General features: G+C 43.0%; 1 protein-coding gene across 1 annotated transcript in view; it reads left to right on the top strand.

The window, feature by feature from the left end:
* Positions 1–15197, top strand: part of LOC139337124 (contactin-1a-like) — a 64416-nt gene extending 49219 nt beyond the window's left edge. Inside the window, exons 10-24 of the mRNA XM_070971536.1 lie at positions 8–132; positions 648–765; positions 1106–1253; positions 2184–2311; positions 3041–3213; positions 4058–4181; positions 6938–7099; positions 7404–7553; positions 8140–8210; positions 9257–9491; positions 10616–10719; positions 11072–11261; positions 11389–11501; positions 11586–11742; positions 12826–15197. Coding sequence (XP_070827637.1) covers positions 8–132; positions 648–765; positions 1106–1253; positions 2184–2311; positions 3041–3213; positions 4058–4181; positions 6938–7099; positions 7404–7553; positions 8140–8210; positions 9257–9491; positions 10616–10719; positions 11072–11261; positions 11389–11501; positions 11586–11742; positions 12826–12902 — 2075 coding nt within the window. The 3' untranslated portion in view covers positions 12903–15197. The remainder of the gene's footprint in view (positions 1–7; positions 133–647; positions 766–1105; positions 1254–2183; positions 2312–3040; positions 3214–4057; positions 4182–6937; positions 7100–7403; positions 7554–8139; positions 8211–9256; positions 9492–10615; positions 10720–11071; positions 11262–11388; positions 11502–11585; positions 11743–12825) is intronic.
* Positions 15198–16821: the final 1624 nt, after the last annotated feature.

The following is a 16821-nucleotide window of genomic DNA, read 5'->3' as shown; positions in this document are numbered from 1 at the left end:
TTTGCAGCTTTTCCTGAGTGGGTGGAGCACATCAGCAGCGCAGAGAAAGACCTCAGCAGTGATTACACTATGTCCTGCATCGCTAGTGGCAAACCTAAACCACACATCCGCTGGCTGAAAAATGGAGAACTGGTAATATTCAAACTCATAAATCTTAATTGTCCCATAACTGAGCAATTTAGCTACAGTTGTAAAATGCTCAGAGCCTCTTTGGCAGCTCTGTGAGGTCTCTTAGAACCTGTTCAGTGTGCAGCCCAGGGTTGTTACAGTAGCGCAGCAGTGACAGGAAGCTGGCACTGCGCGTACACATCATGTCAGGAAATAGTGCCTGTTGTTATTGAGCGGGTGCCAGCATGGGTTGTGTAACCCTCCATAGAAACAACTGTCATCAGGCCTGAAAAATGCCCAAGAGAGAAGCAGGTACAGTAGTGACAGCAGTGTGGGGGAGGCTGTTTGATGTATGTGGCTGGAAACATCATTATGCATTAATGGCATCCTCTCCCTGTCAAATAATCTAATTGTCATCTCTCTCTGTGGAAGTCAACAGTCAACAGTTTGATTTTAATCTTTGCTTAGTACTATAATTTGAAACTAGTGAAATGAAGAATGGTTCTATTTTAACTTCACTCTGCTGTTATTTTCCACAGTTGGACAGGAAAGAGATGAGGTTCAGCAGCTTGACTTTTACCGATTCAGGGATGTACCAGTGCATAGCAGAGAATCACCACGGACTCATATATGCCAACGCAGAGCTGCGTGTGTTTGGTGAGTCACACTTTGGCTACAAGCGCAGCACAAATGGCTGCATCAGAGATCTAAAGGTCACGTTTCAAGCTGACTAATTGGAGCTTATTAGGACATACAGAGTGCAATGTCAGATTTTGTTAAGAAAAACTACTTTTACATGGCTGAAAAAAAAAGTCTCCACGATTGGAGACTGTTTCCCCAAATGGACTTTGGTAATTCAAAATAGCACGTACAATATGTTAGATCTGTAAGCTACACATTTTTATGAATGTAAAATGTCTCATAAATGTATGCATGAATGAACTGGATGCATATTCTACTGAGTTTGTGATGAATAATCCACACCGTCCCTCCTCAGCTTGTGCTCCCACGTTTGAACACAACCCAGTGAAGAGAGTCCTGGCAGCTAAAAACGGCCGTGTGGTGATCGAATGTCGACCCAAAGCTGCTCCAAAGCCTGCCTTCTCCTGGAGCAAAGACACAGAGCTGCTTTCCAACTCTACCAGGTGAGCAGTCTCTTCATGAGGTGCCACTCTTCTTTTTGTCCTCTAATCTGTAAATATTGCAAGGACGTGTCTTCATTCAGAGAGGCTGCTTCATCATGGCACAGTTTTCCTTGGTGGTATTCAATGAAAACATTCATCAGCCATTTCCTGTGACTGTGAGACATATTTGGGTCAAATTAACACAAGGACAAGTATCTGGATCTAGAGGCGATCCCCTCAAGACACATACAAGACAGTGATTTGGGGGATCTAGATAAACTGTAGATCTCCTAAATCTACTCTGTAAGTCTTTAGTGTTGTTGTCTGTCAGTGATTGCTGTGCACTGCTTTGCTGTCTGTCAGTGGTTGACATTAAGCTCATTCTCAAGCTCATCAGTGTGGACAGACAGGAAGTGTGAACTCCTGTCTTGTGCTCCTCACTGACAAAACAAGCCTAATCTGTGAGCTCTAAGACCCCCAACCCTTTCCCCCTCACCCCACACACCCCCGTGCACCACACTGGGACTCACATAGAGGAGGAGTAGCAGCCAAATTACTATGCAGCATATGCCCCACTAATACCCTCTATGGTGGCTGTCTGCGTGAGAGACGGTGTGAAGTAGTGAGGGGCCGGCTGGCGCGATGGTATTTGTCATGCATGAATATGAAATATGCAGAGAAAAATGAATCAAAGATTGTTGCCTTGCCTTTAGCGCCATTTAATGTTGCGTCTTGTTGAGTAGTTTCAACCTCACATACGTTTTTTCTTGGATAGCCATAAATCCATTAGGGAACTGGCAAACATTCAGACTACCCTCATCATTTTTCATCATCCACATATCAGTGGAATAACATACGCTGGACTTTTGACCTTCACATTGTGCTGAATATTTCATATCATACAGCTCTTTCTCGCCAGTGTGTGAAGAATTTGTTCTGCTTTCTCCTCAGGGTGTTCATCTGGGAGGATGGCAGCCTGGAGATCCTCAACGTGACGCGAGCAGATGAAGGCAGGTACAGCTGCTTCGCAGAGAATGACCGGGGCAAGGCCAACAGCACGGGCTCTCTGTTGGTTACAGGCAAGTTCCAGCTAATGAACTCAATTAGTAACTCTCTTTAAACCTCTTTTTTGTAATGTTTCCAGGACAGTCTGTGTTGCTTTGACTGACGTCGGCCTTCGCTGGCAATCATCCCTGTCACTCTCAGTCCCACCAAACAGTCCTGACCTCCAAATGTCTGCTGTTGTTGAATTATGGCCCTCTAAGCAGAGTGACAGTATACAGGCTACTGGTGGATATTCAGTCAATCTCAGAGGACTGAGGCGTGAGGGGATAGCTTCAGATCAGATGTGATGAGACAAGGGCTTATTCCTCACACTGTTCAATAAGAAATGAGGATCAGACTTGAGTTATGAATTTGTTAAGATAGTTTGTTTAATACCAAATAATGATATTGATATGAGTTTTTTTCTTGCTTGTCGTGTCTTTTCTGTAGACAGGCCATCTCAGCTGTCAAACATTTGTAGTTTTTTACAGTTGCTCTACAGCAGGGCTGGATGTACAGCTCTTTTCTGCCCTCTTCTGGACATTTGTGCATATTGTACAGTTTGACCTAAATTATGCTGACACTAAATGCTTTACCATCTACTGTCATCGTCTGTCTACTGAGACTCCCTCTTTCATTGAAGTAATTTACCTGCATTTTTCTTCTACTAAATCAAATTTCTAATAACCTAAATGAGGTTTCACCAGCTGGGCAGACCTCTTCCTCTTCATCACTGATCCCCTCATCCTCTTGCTTTTCCCCAGAGTCCACAAAAATCACCCTGGCACCATCCAATTCTGACGTTAAAGTGGGTGAGAATGCCTGGATGCAGTGTGCTGCATCACATGACTCCTCTCTGGACATCACCTTCATCTGGTCCCTTGATGCCCGGGTCATTGACCTCCACAAGGAAAGCCAACATTATGAACGCACACCGGTGAGACGTCATATTAATTATTTTAAAGAGAAATGAACATAAACAATCCAAGTTTAACTCGACTGCACCAACTTTGCCCCAACTGCAAAATCTCAGCACTAGCCTGGAGTTCAGCCACGTCAAATCATATTTGAGGTCAGTTTGATGTCGTAGTATTTTTATTGGACTACCTGAAATGGAAAAGTACAGCCTGCTTTAAATGAATGTAATTGTAAAAGCCATTTCACATTCCTTCCTTGAGTGGAATAGCGCATTGTATATCTGTTTAATAGCAATTTCCACTAACATTCATTATTGTTGACATGACCTGCTCGCTCTCTATAGTGCAGCTCTAACCGTAAGTTAGTGGTTAGCATTTCTCATTTGTCTCTGCCCGCTAGGAAAACACCATATTATGACTGTGATTGATGATACCTCATTTTTGTACACAAGGAGGATTTTCCCCTCATAAGAAAACGGGGTCCAGTTCCACTTAATACTGTTTGTGTGGTATCAGTAAAACCAGCTTGACTCTCATGCAGAGTTCATCCACTCATGTGTTTATAAAGCAGATTTACATGATGGTTTTACCTTTCTACATGAGGGTGCTGACGAGAGCAAACACTGTGCAGCTTGACATTTCTTCACAGGGAAAGAGGTGATAGCCCTTTAGCTGAATCCCTGTTCATCCCTTAATTGGACGCTCAAGTATCTCGGGTCTCCTTTTCTGTATTTCAAGATGAGATTCAGGCAAAATCAACCCTGATGATTTTGATAAGCACACAGTGGGAAATCCTGACTCCAGATCTGTGATGTTCTGCTCAGTCCTCAAGTAAGTGTTGTCTGTTGTTGTTGTTTTGTGCAGAATGGAACCTCAAACGGCGAGCTACTGATCAAGAACGCCCAGCTGAGGCATGCTGGACTCTACACCTGCACTGCACAGACTCCCATTGACAATGTTACGGCCTCTGCTGTCCTGGTCGTCAGGGGTGAGTCAAGAGTGGTGCAATTATCGTACACATATGCAGACAGTCATGTGAATGAAATGTCCTCAAGGCTCTGAAAACATTTTGATGCTGATCTCTCAACATTCTAACTTTTTGTTAATTTACATGAGACATTTCTGTATTCTGTGTTTTATATGTGGTCTTTTCACTCGTTTGAAGTGGGTGGGACTCAGTTGGAAAAATGTGATGTCACATACTTCAGAGCACCAATCAGGATTAAGTAACATTTGCGTCAAAACGTGACCACAATTGCTGGTTTGTTTGTGTACCATCAGTCAAATTTGATCAAAGCAAGCCCACAAAGTCCTGATGAAGCAGATTAGCTGAGTTTATGACTGTTAAAGTCTTGTGTGTACTTTAATAGATGCCTGTTTATTAATATTAAATGTTGGGGAGAAAAGCTTCAAATCAAAGTTTTCAGGGGGATTAAAGTGAACACAAAACTTTAAAAAAATCCACAGTTTATCAGGCACATATTCCTAAATTGCTCATTAAAACTCTCCTTGTCAGACCATTAATGTATTTCTAGAAAGTGCATGTGTGTGAATAAAAGGGAGAGGAGACAAAGAGAGAGATAACACAAGTGCTGTACGCTCTCCAGCGCATGTTTGCAGAGAAGAAAATCTCTCCAGAGTAACCAGACCGTAGCCTTTTTTTGCTGATAATCTGTCAACCCTGAGACTCGATGTGAAAAGAGAGAGAGAGAGAGAGAGAGAAAGTGCTGGAAAAGCTAAGGAAGGAAATGCCTTGTGTCCTCATGCAGGAGACAGAGACACACGCTCAGGGAGCACTAGCTATGCACTCAGAAAAGGTCAGCCTAACGTCTCAAACATGATGCATTTTGCCAATAAATGGCTGCAGCCTTTCTTTAAGTGCAAGAAATAGCGAAGAAGTTAGCTCAAACATATCTGCTGATGCCTTCCTTCCACATTACATTGTTTGGCCATGAGGGAATATTTAAAAAAAATCTGCTATGTCCCACCAGACAAAGTAACTTGGAAAATAAATTGCAAAGTTTTTGCAGGAAGTTTAGTATTTCCCTGGGAGTCTTAGTAACAAGCTCTTGCTGTGGTTGCATTATTAGAAACAGTAGTTTAAGTGTGTTGAGTGTATGGAGTGTCAGCCCCCACCATGTGATGAGTATTCAAAGCATGTAGAACATGACAGATTTCAATCTTTCACCTCAATATTTTGATACGGAGTGCTGCTTGTTCTTCCAGCCACATACAGATATCAACATGCCAAACGTCCACAGTGTTCTGTCTGTCATTTACTGTATTTCACCCCCTGGGTGATTCATCAGGCTTTGTTTTCACCCTCCACTTCCTGATGAGTGAGAGCTTGCCTTACAGCCCTCCCCTCGGATCTTGAAACAGGCCCAGTGTTGACGGACAAAGGGTCTCTTCAAATAGCAACCCAAGAACCCTAGCAGTGATCTGGTTGCCAGTGATCCCTGTTGTGCCCTGGGTGTGCTGCCACCGCCGCTGCTTTCTGAGCAGGTGTTGACAGACGGCCAGGTGAACGCACAGCGGCAGACTGTGACGTCTCCCAGAGTGGAACCAAAACACAAGCCCTGGGCCGCTCCTAATGGAGTGCCAAATGCCAGCAGTCCGGGGTGCAGGGAGGGGGAGATGAAAGACAGCCATTTATCAAGGCAGATGAGGAAGCAGATCAGCTTCAGGAGATTGTCCGACCTAAAAACACAGCTCTGCACCTGTAGCTTGTTATTAGTAGGGATTTGAGATAGGGAGAAGAACTGTTTTCATATGGCGGGTGTGTGTGTTGTTGTAGCGTAATGTTTCAGTCTTGCCGGTGTTGAAATGTGGCTGTGTTAATGTAAGTGTCTGTGAATTAGCAAATCTATTCATAAACTTTAGAAAATGTACTTCTTGGGCTGCAGTCAGTGAAAAGCACTGAAGCTTATCAGTTCAAACACATTGTGCCAAGCGTCCATATGACACAGTGTTGTACAGAAATGGAAAATCTGCACAATATTTCATCCCTTACATTGAATTGCAAAAAGAGCCGTAGATGTTTCTCTACTCTGCTCTCTCTCTTGACTCTTAGAGGAGAGGGGAAGCTTAAGGGCTGTCCAGCTTTGGCTGTTTAATCGCCTTACTTGTCTCGGCTCATATTCATGACTTGGAAAAAGCAAATCCTGGCTGATTTCTGAGGCTGTGGGTTGGGAGGCTAACCCTGAGGCAGTCTGGGTTTTCTATTAGGCCATTTTTATGTTCCAAAAGAAGAATCAAGAGGAGCGGGAGGACCAAGAGAAACACTGGATTCAAAAGCTTTTGCTTAAGCTTTAGTTCATATATGTCAATGGGCTCGAAGCTTTAATGTGTTAATCCATCAGTCTTTGCTGATGTCTTTTAAAGAAGCGACTAAAAAGAGGAAATGTGAGGGCTTTGATGTGCTGTGTTTCATGTGCATCAAACAGTTGCCTTTTTGGAGACTGGTGTTGAAGTACAAAGATGTTAAAAGGCTCAGGACTTTCGCCAAGAATGTCCCCATGAGCTTCAAAAAAGATAAAGCTCTTTCAATAACAATGAATCCTCATTCTCTCTGTGAGCAAGTAGGACGTTCACTCTCCGTCACAAGCGGGCAAAGTGGGAATATAAACGTATGAACTTCAGGCTAAAGGACAGTGTCAGTCTCAACACAACTGTGCGGCCACACTTGTATTCACCCATCAAACAACACTTCTAACTCGTCTCTTATTCCTTTCTTTACCCCAGGTCCCCCCGGTGCCCCAGGTGGGGTGCGAGTGATGAACAAAACTGACAAGACTGTAACATTGCAGTGGAGCCGTGGAGCAGACAACCACAGCCCAATCTCCAAATATACCATCCAGTACAGGGACTCCTTCTCAAAGGACGTCTGGAAGACTGCCACTACATGTGAGCGACGCCAGCACGCTAGTCGGACAAATAAACACTGCTACCTTAATGCTGAGCTGGCTCTGGTGTTATAATAATTTGGGTCATGCCACATAGTGATACTGTAGGCCTACATGGTGGTTAATGTCTCTTAAAGATGGCTACAGTGTAATTAAGTCACGCCTCAAAGACTTAAAATATAGGAATGGATTCCAAAAATGGAAATTCATTGTTGCTTTAAGGATATTTTTGTTAAATGGTATAATGCTTTAACATACCGCGCTATCGCCCTGAAATTAAATTAAATCCATGCATTTCTCTGCAGCGCCTGCAGATGTAGAGGGGAATGAGGAGATGGCCACAGTGGTGGATTTATTCCCCTGGACAGAATATGAGTTCAGGGTGATTGCCACCAACACTCTGGGCATAGGAGAGCCAAGCAGCCCCTCACCTAAAGAGAAAACCCTGGAAGCAAGTAAGAACATGTCCTGACTTTGGGCTACAGATTTATGGTATGAAGACTAACTTGAAAGGTCATGGAAATGCGGTCCCTACAGTCCAGCTTTCCATTCTGATATTTATTCTTCATCATTCTATTATAGCACTGTTTACTCATGTTAAGTATCGCTGTAGAAATGAGTCAGCAGAAATCCCATCAAGCTGTACTTCCTGCAGCAGAAGCATGCTGCCAAACTCACCACACAAACCTCGACAAATGAGCACTGTGCTGAAACTGTATACTGAAATTCAATTATAAAATGGAAATCACAGGCCTACTGTAACCTCTCTTAAAAAAACAATCATCATTTGAGGGCCAGCTACTAGACTCAGGGCAAAACAAGAGAACTTTTGCTTCTCAGTCTCCTTCAGTGGCAAGGTTCCCACACTGACATTAAGGTGTTGCATTTGGCACGGGAGAGGACATTGATATTGTATTTGCAGAGGAAGGATGTTTCAGTGCCGATGCCAGGTATAGCTTACACAGCCTGTGTGGGTTGGTGTTGTTTGTGTGGATTCTTAGCATGTGGGCTCAGGGTTTTGCTCTTGCTGTCTCATTGTAGTTCCTGTGGTGGCGCCCTCGGACGTCGGCGGGGGTGGAGGGACCAGCAGAGAACTGACCATTACGTGGACGGTAGGTCTGGACTTTCCACTTTGTGCAAAGGGGAAAAGGCTCACAAGCTCATGTAAAAGCTCTCAGAGAGAAGATATGTGGCTGCTAATACTATTATTATAGTTTCAGTTTGAAATAATGATACTAACCTTTATTTTATAGCGCTGTTCAAAACAAAAAATGTGCCAGAACAAATAGAAACATGTAATTTGACAATAAAAAGCTGAGGGAAAATGCATGCGTATTCCAGTTGCTTGTTTGCGGGCAAACATCACAGAAGAATGGATAATTGCACGCTCATGACTCTGATGCAACGGATAAAAATGAACGTTTTGATAAAACAGGAGTGTATTTTGACAGTTAAAAAAAGGGCCATGAAAATGCAGCAAATTAATAAAATACATTTAGAATAGGGCCAATTAAGGACCAGTTTTTTGTAGACATTTAAAGGAAGCCAGTGATATGTTTCCAGTTGCCTTGTTGGTACATCAGCAGATCAAATATAATGGCAGAGAGCTGTCAAACCTGTGGACATAAAACATACAGAGAAGCTGGAGAACAAGCATTGGATAATCTTACATTTAATACCAAACAGAACAGTCAGTGTCGTGAAAAATCAATGACAGAACTGAATCATTTCCCTCCTGCAGCTGTGGATAAATTAGCTCTCATGGGTAAATTTCCTCTTGCCTATCTGAGGCACGGCCGTTCGATTCCCGAGCAGCTGGAGGAAGAGGTCGTGTTTTAGAGGTCTGCGGTGCCTAATGCAGGCAGGTCTTACTGGGTAATGTGACATAAAAGCCAGAGTGCCAATAGAGGAAATGAGACATCAGGACAGATCGACAGGCAGGAGCCAGCAAAGTGTCACAACTCTTTTCCTCATTTCACTGAACAGCATGTAAACATCATCTGATTAGTAGAACTGGCCCTCTGTGAGTGAATCCTAGTATAGAGCCTAAGTGGATGATGCTTGACTGTTATTCCCACTGGAGACACGCCGACTTGAGAGCTGTGTTGGATAAAACGTTTGCCACATTAACATGAATGTTGGACGTTTCTGTCATCAGCCTGTACAGCCACAGTACTACTATGGGTCGAACTTTGGCTACATTGTGGCCTTTAAACCTCAAGACGGTAACGAGTGGAGGAAGGTGACGGTAGCCGACCCCCAGGCCAAGCGCTACGTCCACAAAGACTCCTCCTTGCCTCCATCGACAGAGTTTCAAGTCAAAGTCAAAGCGTTCAACAGCAAAGGAGAGGGACCCTTCAGCCTAACAGCCGTCATTTACTCCGCACAGGATGGTAAGCACTGAAGAGCCTCACAGCTCTCAACACTGAGGTGTAAAAAGCGAAAATGTGCCAGAACGATGTCACAGATCAACCTGGTCCTGTTTTCTCAGCATCACAGAGAATGATGAGGAATTCCTCAATATGCCAACACTCTGCTATTTCAATCTGTCAGTGTCGGCTACTTATCACGGCCAGGGTTTTCAATGGACTTGGATCCATTTAATAGGAGTTCTCATGTATAGTTGTGAGGAATTTTAATACCCCTTGAAAGCGAACCCATCTTCCCCTCGCTCGCTCTTTCCTTGCGGGGGGATTATCATGATCTATGTAGCATGAACCAGAAAGCTGATAATTCGCCCAAGGATGCAAAGCATTTAGCCTAGTTATTAACTTCCACTGACAGACAGTTGAGATAACCACCGGGAACCCAGACATGATGGGTTACAGAGATGCCCTGTTGCCATGGAAACCCACTTCGGGAACCGTTTGCAGTTTGAGTGTCTATTATTTTATTGCTAAGCCTGCAAAGCGCGCTGCCTCCAGGGGTGTGGCCATTTGTATCTGTGCGCATGCTGGCGGTGCAGTATTGTTTCTTCATGTGATGGGTTGTTGGTTCAAGGCCCAGTGTGTAAATGTAACATTCAAGGACAGTTTCCTGGCTGGGACAGCCTACACACAGTGGATAACTGGCCCATAAGTCATGGGAAGTGTCCAGTGAATGAATATGAGCCAAGAAAGATCTCTGTCACTTCATGTGTTCCTCACTGTGAATGAGTCACATGACTGAAATGATGCTTGAGCACCACTGAGAGAAAAATGGCATTAATAAGTAGTTTATAGTCAGGGTAATGGATCCATTGTGTGGTGCACAGATTGATATTCATACAGTACATATAAAATACGCTAGGTTGGAGCTTTGTGTGCAGTATAAAACCACCTCTGAACAGGAGCACACCGGTAGCGTACCATGTGAGGACTGCATGGTCCTTCTCTTTTTACCATGTTTCTCCACAGCTGTCACTAGCAAATAAAGCAGAAATGGCAAAAACAGATAATAACCTCTGAAAATCATGTCCTCATAAATGGTCCCATCCCTCCATCCAATTCAATAAAGTGTACTTTGTGTTTCTCCTCAGCTCCGTCTGAAGCTCCTGTGAGTGTTGACGGCAAAGCTCTCTCTGCCACAGACGCCGTCGTGTGGTGGCTGCCGCTCTCACAAAGCAATATAGATGGATACCAGGTCTGCGGAAACTTGTTTTTGCGATTTTGGTTTAAACCACCTCATTGCTGACATAAAAAAAATCACTACAGTCTCCAAATATTTGTCTTTCTTCTCTATATTTGTCTTTGAAAGAATTACTACAAACATGTTGCTTTATATAAATATAGTAAAGCCACTTTTTCATCACTCTTTTTCAAATTCTGAACCTCTAGTTTGCACAAATTAGCATCGCATCTATCTTAATTTTACTTATTTATTTGTACTTTGCTTTCCCATGACTTTTTCCTTGTCCTCATGCTGTAAATCAGTCCTTTGCACACCCGGCTGGTTTGGATCCTAGCCATCTCACCTGTGTTCCTGTGTGTCCCAGGTGAAGTACTGGAGGAATCATGAAGACAGTGAGGGGGGTGCCCAGAGGGTGGTGGTACCCAGCAGGGAGAACCACACCCGGCTGGAGGGTATGAAGGCCAACTCCCAATACCTCGTTGAGGTTCGGGGGTACAACTCTGCAGGATATGGACCGGCCAGCGAGCGACTCCAGATCCACACCAAGAAAGCCCGTATGTTGAGCTTCAGAGTGGTTCAGTATTGACCAGCAGGGAAAACAACATTCATCTCATGATCCTTATACGGAAATACCATTTTTATGTGATTGTTATGCATTGCCATTTTTGTGTCTTTAACCAGCCCCAAGTCGACCCCCCAGAATAATCGGTCAAAAGTTAAAGGGCCAGTCTGTAAATATCGCCTGGGAAATTGTGCCACCACTGGCTAACGAGGCATCGATAGATGGCTACAAAGTGAGTACATTTCTACATTTACTTACACAGATTCTGATCTCTTAACCTGACGTTTCTCATACCGTATACGTGTGGCACACCTAGGTGCTGTACAGGCAGCAGGGCCACTCCACAGGCACGCTGTACACAACCAGCAGGCGGTACATAGACCTTCCCCTGCTCACAGATGGGAACTATGTGGTGGAGGTCCGGGCGCACACAGAGGGGGGAGACGGGGCTGTCGCACAAATTGAAATCACAGGTAACCGACAGACTCTGTCATGTACTTGTCCCCTCAATAAAGCTTTTTAAACTATTCTCTCTTGTTGATTAATACGCTGAATAACTACGCTTTTACAGACTGTTGTAGTAGACTTAAGGGGCAATGAATGGAAAAATGTTTTAAAGCAGGAAGCTATTAGAAACGTTAATTGTGAGAACACTATGCGTCTGGGGTCAGGGCAGTTTAAAATGAGCCAAAATCAACCTGGACTCTTCTCTGAAGTAAACGTTTAATAGAGCGTTGGGAAGCAGAAAAGCTGCTGACACTTTGACAAAGGTGCTAATTTAAAAGAATGACTCCTCCTTTCCTGTCAATGGTGTTTTCTCTTGGATGAACACTGACATTGAATTTAATGACTGAGTGTAATCTCTTGCAAAAACACCTATTGTATTCACCCGGGTTTAGTTTCACATCATCAGAACAAGAGCAAAGACAGCCTTCGGGTATCTAATCAGATTTTAAATCCAGAGTGCTGAGGTGACTCTGTGGCTGTTCGTTCCTGGCCTGCCATTTGCTTGTGAGATTATAGGGGGTTCAGAGCTGGCAGTGGGTTATCATTTGTCACAGCTAGAGGGTTCCCATGGGCCAGCGCAGAGCTGTCACTTCAGGTTTCATACCTTAGATTGGAGGAGTAAGATGGGAAACTTTACGGTCCGTGACTAAAGCCTTGATAGCCGGCTGACTCCATCCCCTCACTGGCTGATGGAATGACAGGTAGGCTGGCCGGGCAGAGGAGGCCTTAAGCCTCTGTAATTGATCTTGATGAGTAGAGGAAACCCCTCCTGTGGTTTTCCCTTATCCCTTATCGTTCAGTCCAGACCCGCCTGACAGCTTGATTCCACAGACCGGGAATTTAAGCCGTGGGGAATTTCAAACGCAGGGCATTGACAAATGGAGGGGCATTTAAGGTGATGGGGTATAATAGATTGGATATAATATCAGACTTCACACACCAAATGTGGTCTTTAGTTTGACGGATGAGAGCTGGTCATTCAAGGAACATGTATTATTTTTTCCCCCTCAGATTTGACTGTCAGTTTTCAATCTCTGTGTGTCTCTCAGGTGGAGGTGTCATGGTCGCCCAGCCACTCGGCGTGCTCTCCCTGCTCCTGGTGGCTCTCTTCTGCCTCAACCTCTGAATGTAGCGCCATCTTTGTCTTCACTTCCCATGAAGGAGACTCTTTACGGTTGACGCCTATAAGGACTTAGGGACTCTTTCCACAAACGTTCGGTTCCACCCTATAACCCGGGATGTCATATTCCAACTCTTCCCCTCTGGAATATGTTTGTGGAAATAGACACAGAAATGGAAAAAATTGGAAAAGGACAAAGACATCCCTTATTTATCCACAAAAAGCCTCTTTGGAGGAGTGTCAAAGGAGTTCTGTCAACTTTTTAAATATGCCTTATATAAATGACTGCACTTATCTTCCACATGAACTTGTTTTAAAATGGATCATGAAGGAAAGTGTGAACGTGACACTTCGCGTACGTTAGCTGTTAAGTCTTTTTACATCATGAAGCCGACATTTCTTACATAGAAAAAGACGCTGATCGCTCAGGAATGTAGGCTTCATTTGATCGGTGATATTTTGGAAAATCTATCCTACAGTGCATTCCATAGTTTAAGGTAAACAAGTAGCTGTGAAGGATAAGTGTATGAGTTTATAAAAATGTCTTTATGTCTTTCTTTACTTGCAGTTCAGTGGCATTTTCTTCTGTTTCCTTTTTAAAATGAAGCACACCCTTTGTTACTGAGATACAGTCAAAGCAAATCTCCCTCTCTCATACTTTTATACATTTTATTAAACAACATCATAGACGAAAGAGCAATTTATGTCATGCTGAAATAATATATCCAATAATTCATGTTTTTTTTCTATCTAATATATTATGGATGTTATTTGAAGAAAAATAGATTTTTTTGACCTGCAATCAGTGCTTATTTCCAAATCATAACATGAGCTCTATTAATACAGCTTTCAAAACGTGTGCATGTTGTCTTTGCTAGGTGGAGGAAATGTTTCAATGGTTCAAAAGTGTTTGGGATCCATATTTGCAAAGCTGAATGTAAAGCAAACCACAGGAGCAGGGAGTGAACTGAGCAACATATCAGACGTGCTGTTTCAAATGCAAACCGGCAGCAGCGGTGTGACAGCGGCCATTCTGACTGCTCGCCACCTCTGGTCGCATATGTACGACTGTGCAGTGATCAAGGCTTTGCCACGACATCTGGGTCGATACTGAGACTGAAAACGGCTCCACGATCATGAACTAAACCTAAAGTTAAAAAACGAAAATCCCAGACTTTTGTTTTGACTGTATCACTAGGACCTCAGTGGTACCTGCTGGTGCTTTGTAAAGAATGTTGGCATTTGAGTTTCTGTAAACATTTTCATTTCATCTCATTTCTGGCTTTGTGTGAGAGTCACTATTAACTGTTACAGTGAACAGTAGCGACACTCATGCCCTCCAATAACTGTGCAATGTCTGATTCATCTGTGGCTACTTTATATTTTCTAATGAGACAACTTGCCTAGCTCCTAAAACAGTGATCTAGTATATTTCATTTTTCATGATCTGGTATAAACAGAAGCATAAGTAAAGCCATTTATGTCAGCGGTAAGAGCCCGCTCAGAGCTCATGACGTTTCATCTGCATTATTTTTGTCTTTTTATTAACATGTGATCAGAGATATATAAACATTATCAACTGCTGTCGCTTTTGTTAATGATTATTATATATGTATTCATGACCCACCTCTAGCTGGACAGTTTCTAAGTTTATTTCCCTCGAATGGAGGAACAAATGCTGTGTTTTTGAATTCCTCCTCTCATTTCTTGTATGATTGATGCTGGCCGTGCTTCTACATTGTGACTATATCAACATCCACCACAAAGTGCTTTTCCCAGTTTCCCTTCATGCAACAAATCATAAAAAAAGAGTTGCCAAATGCATGAATGCCTTGAACTTTGACATTTTGGAAGAAGCAGTGGCTCTACATTCTAACATGCATGACAGTGGAAGACCAAGTGACACATTACTTTGCAACAAACATCATAGCAACTTGTCGACCTCTCAGCTTCATATGAAAAACATTCCATTCCTGAGTGACATCCCTTTATGTCAGAGACAGCGTAGATGTAAGCCTAATACGTGCGTTAGCTGCTAAGCTCCATTAAGCCAGTCATCTCATGGGGAGAGGAGTTTTAGAGAGAAAATCTTACACTGACTAAAGGAATCTCACTCACTGAAGTTCAGAAATGGTCCTGCAGTCTCGCGCACACAATGGTTGGAGTTTGATAGCATCACTGGTGGCAGTGGCCGCATGTTTGCTGAAGTTCAGCACCTCGCTGGGCTTGAACGGCACTTGTGAGGGATGAAACTGGAACCTCTCATTGGCTGGACAAGGAACAATAAAAGTGTAGGTACCTATTAAAGTGCTCTGGTGTTTTCTCTTGTTTTGCAGTGACTTTTCAGATATGAGTCCCAGAGAGTCCTCAACAATGTGAGTTTACTGTGAGTGTGAGTGCAGCTAAGAACTGGATCAAGCACTTTTGGCTGGTGTGAGTCAGGTCTGCCATCCATGAAGAGTGTATTCAGATTACTAAGTAAAGTAGCAAAACAACAATGTAAAACAAAAATAATTGTCAGCTAAATGTGATTTAGTATCATGGTTTAAAGTACTCATTATCCTTACAAAGGATGATGTCACACCCAGGAAACCCAAAATTATCTAAATACTTTACAATTAGAATTACATAAATATATAAAGTATGCATTATTCCACAGTGGTGCCCGGTACTGTAATAATATTGTAAATGGTTGAAGTAGAGCTACTTTCTTAAGTACTGATGGGAAGTTTGTTCCATAATAATGCATAATATTCTCCTTATATATTTCATATGGAAAATATTTCTATGGAAAATAACAGGTAACTTCAGCCGTTAGATAAGTGGTGTGGAGTGAAAAACGCACCTCTTCCCTCTGAAATGTAGTGGAGTAAAAGCACCTGAAAGCTCTCACACAATATGGGTGTCATTCAGGATAAAAGTGTAAGATGTCTTAAATGAATCTGAAAGGAATACTTCGGAATTTTTAAAGTCTGATCTTCCAGTAAACCCACTGAATCATTTTTATTGCATTATACAAAAATATACAGAAGGAACAGTTGGAGAGCGTGAGGAAAGAGGTCAAATATACCAAAATATCCAACCGACATTTACCTTTGATATAGCAGATCTACATAAAACTGTTTCAATCATGGGAAAACAAGCAGACCACAAGGTGCATTAAGTTTCTGTTCTAGACATTTTGATCATATCACATGATCTTCATCAGCAGATGGAGTTTGGCCAGTTGACTTAGAATTGCAGAGTCCATTGAGGAGCTGGTCTGGAGGTTTCAATCACGACATGACCTTTATCATCATAACTGCACTGATTTGTGCCGCGTTTATTGTCTTGCAGCATAGATTTAAAGCTGTAGCTGCGTGTCCCGTGTACACAGGACAAATGACTGAACGTGATGGAAAAGTCCCCGTTAAAAGTTCTGGTTCACAGTGAGTCAGACTGAGTTCACTGGTGAATGAATCATGAAGTGAGTCTGGATGGACTGAAATACTGATTTAATTTTAAGATTGGAAGTCCGTCCATGGGAGCTGAAGCAACGCAGACAGTCCAGTAGAATATTTCCAGCCCAGCATGTCCACAGTATCCCTTTGAACACACACTAGAGTTGTAAAAAGTGCTCTGCATTCAGACAGCTGGTGGTCTCCGGTGCCTGCTCTGCTCAGACATGTGCCAAAGTGCCAACACTCCTGAGGTGGATTTAAGTAAGAATTCAGCAAAAATGCAGCCGTGTTGGAACAAAAAAAACCCTTGATCAATTGTCTCTGTTGTCCTTGCTGCCTTGGGATTATCATATTTTATACACAGCTGCAGCTTTACACTGGTTAAGTGTGAAATATTCACAGAAGTGTTTCAGCTCTCGCATACCAAATAAAAGAAACTAGAGCGTCATTTATGATTTATGACTACCTTCCATTATCAAGCGCTT

Source organism: Chaetodon trifascialis, chromosome 10, assembly GCF_039877785.1.
Source record: "Chaetodon trifascialis isolate fChaTrf1 chromosome 10, fChaTrf1.hap1, whole genome shotgun sequence".
Classification (NCBI taxonomy): Eukaryota; Metazoa; Chordata; class Actinopteri; order Chaetodontiformes; family Chaetodontidae; genus Chaetodon; species Chaetodon trifascialis.
The sequence above is the reverse complement of the archived record's forward strand: the minus strand, read 5'-3'. Positions and strand labels throughout refer to the sequence as shown.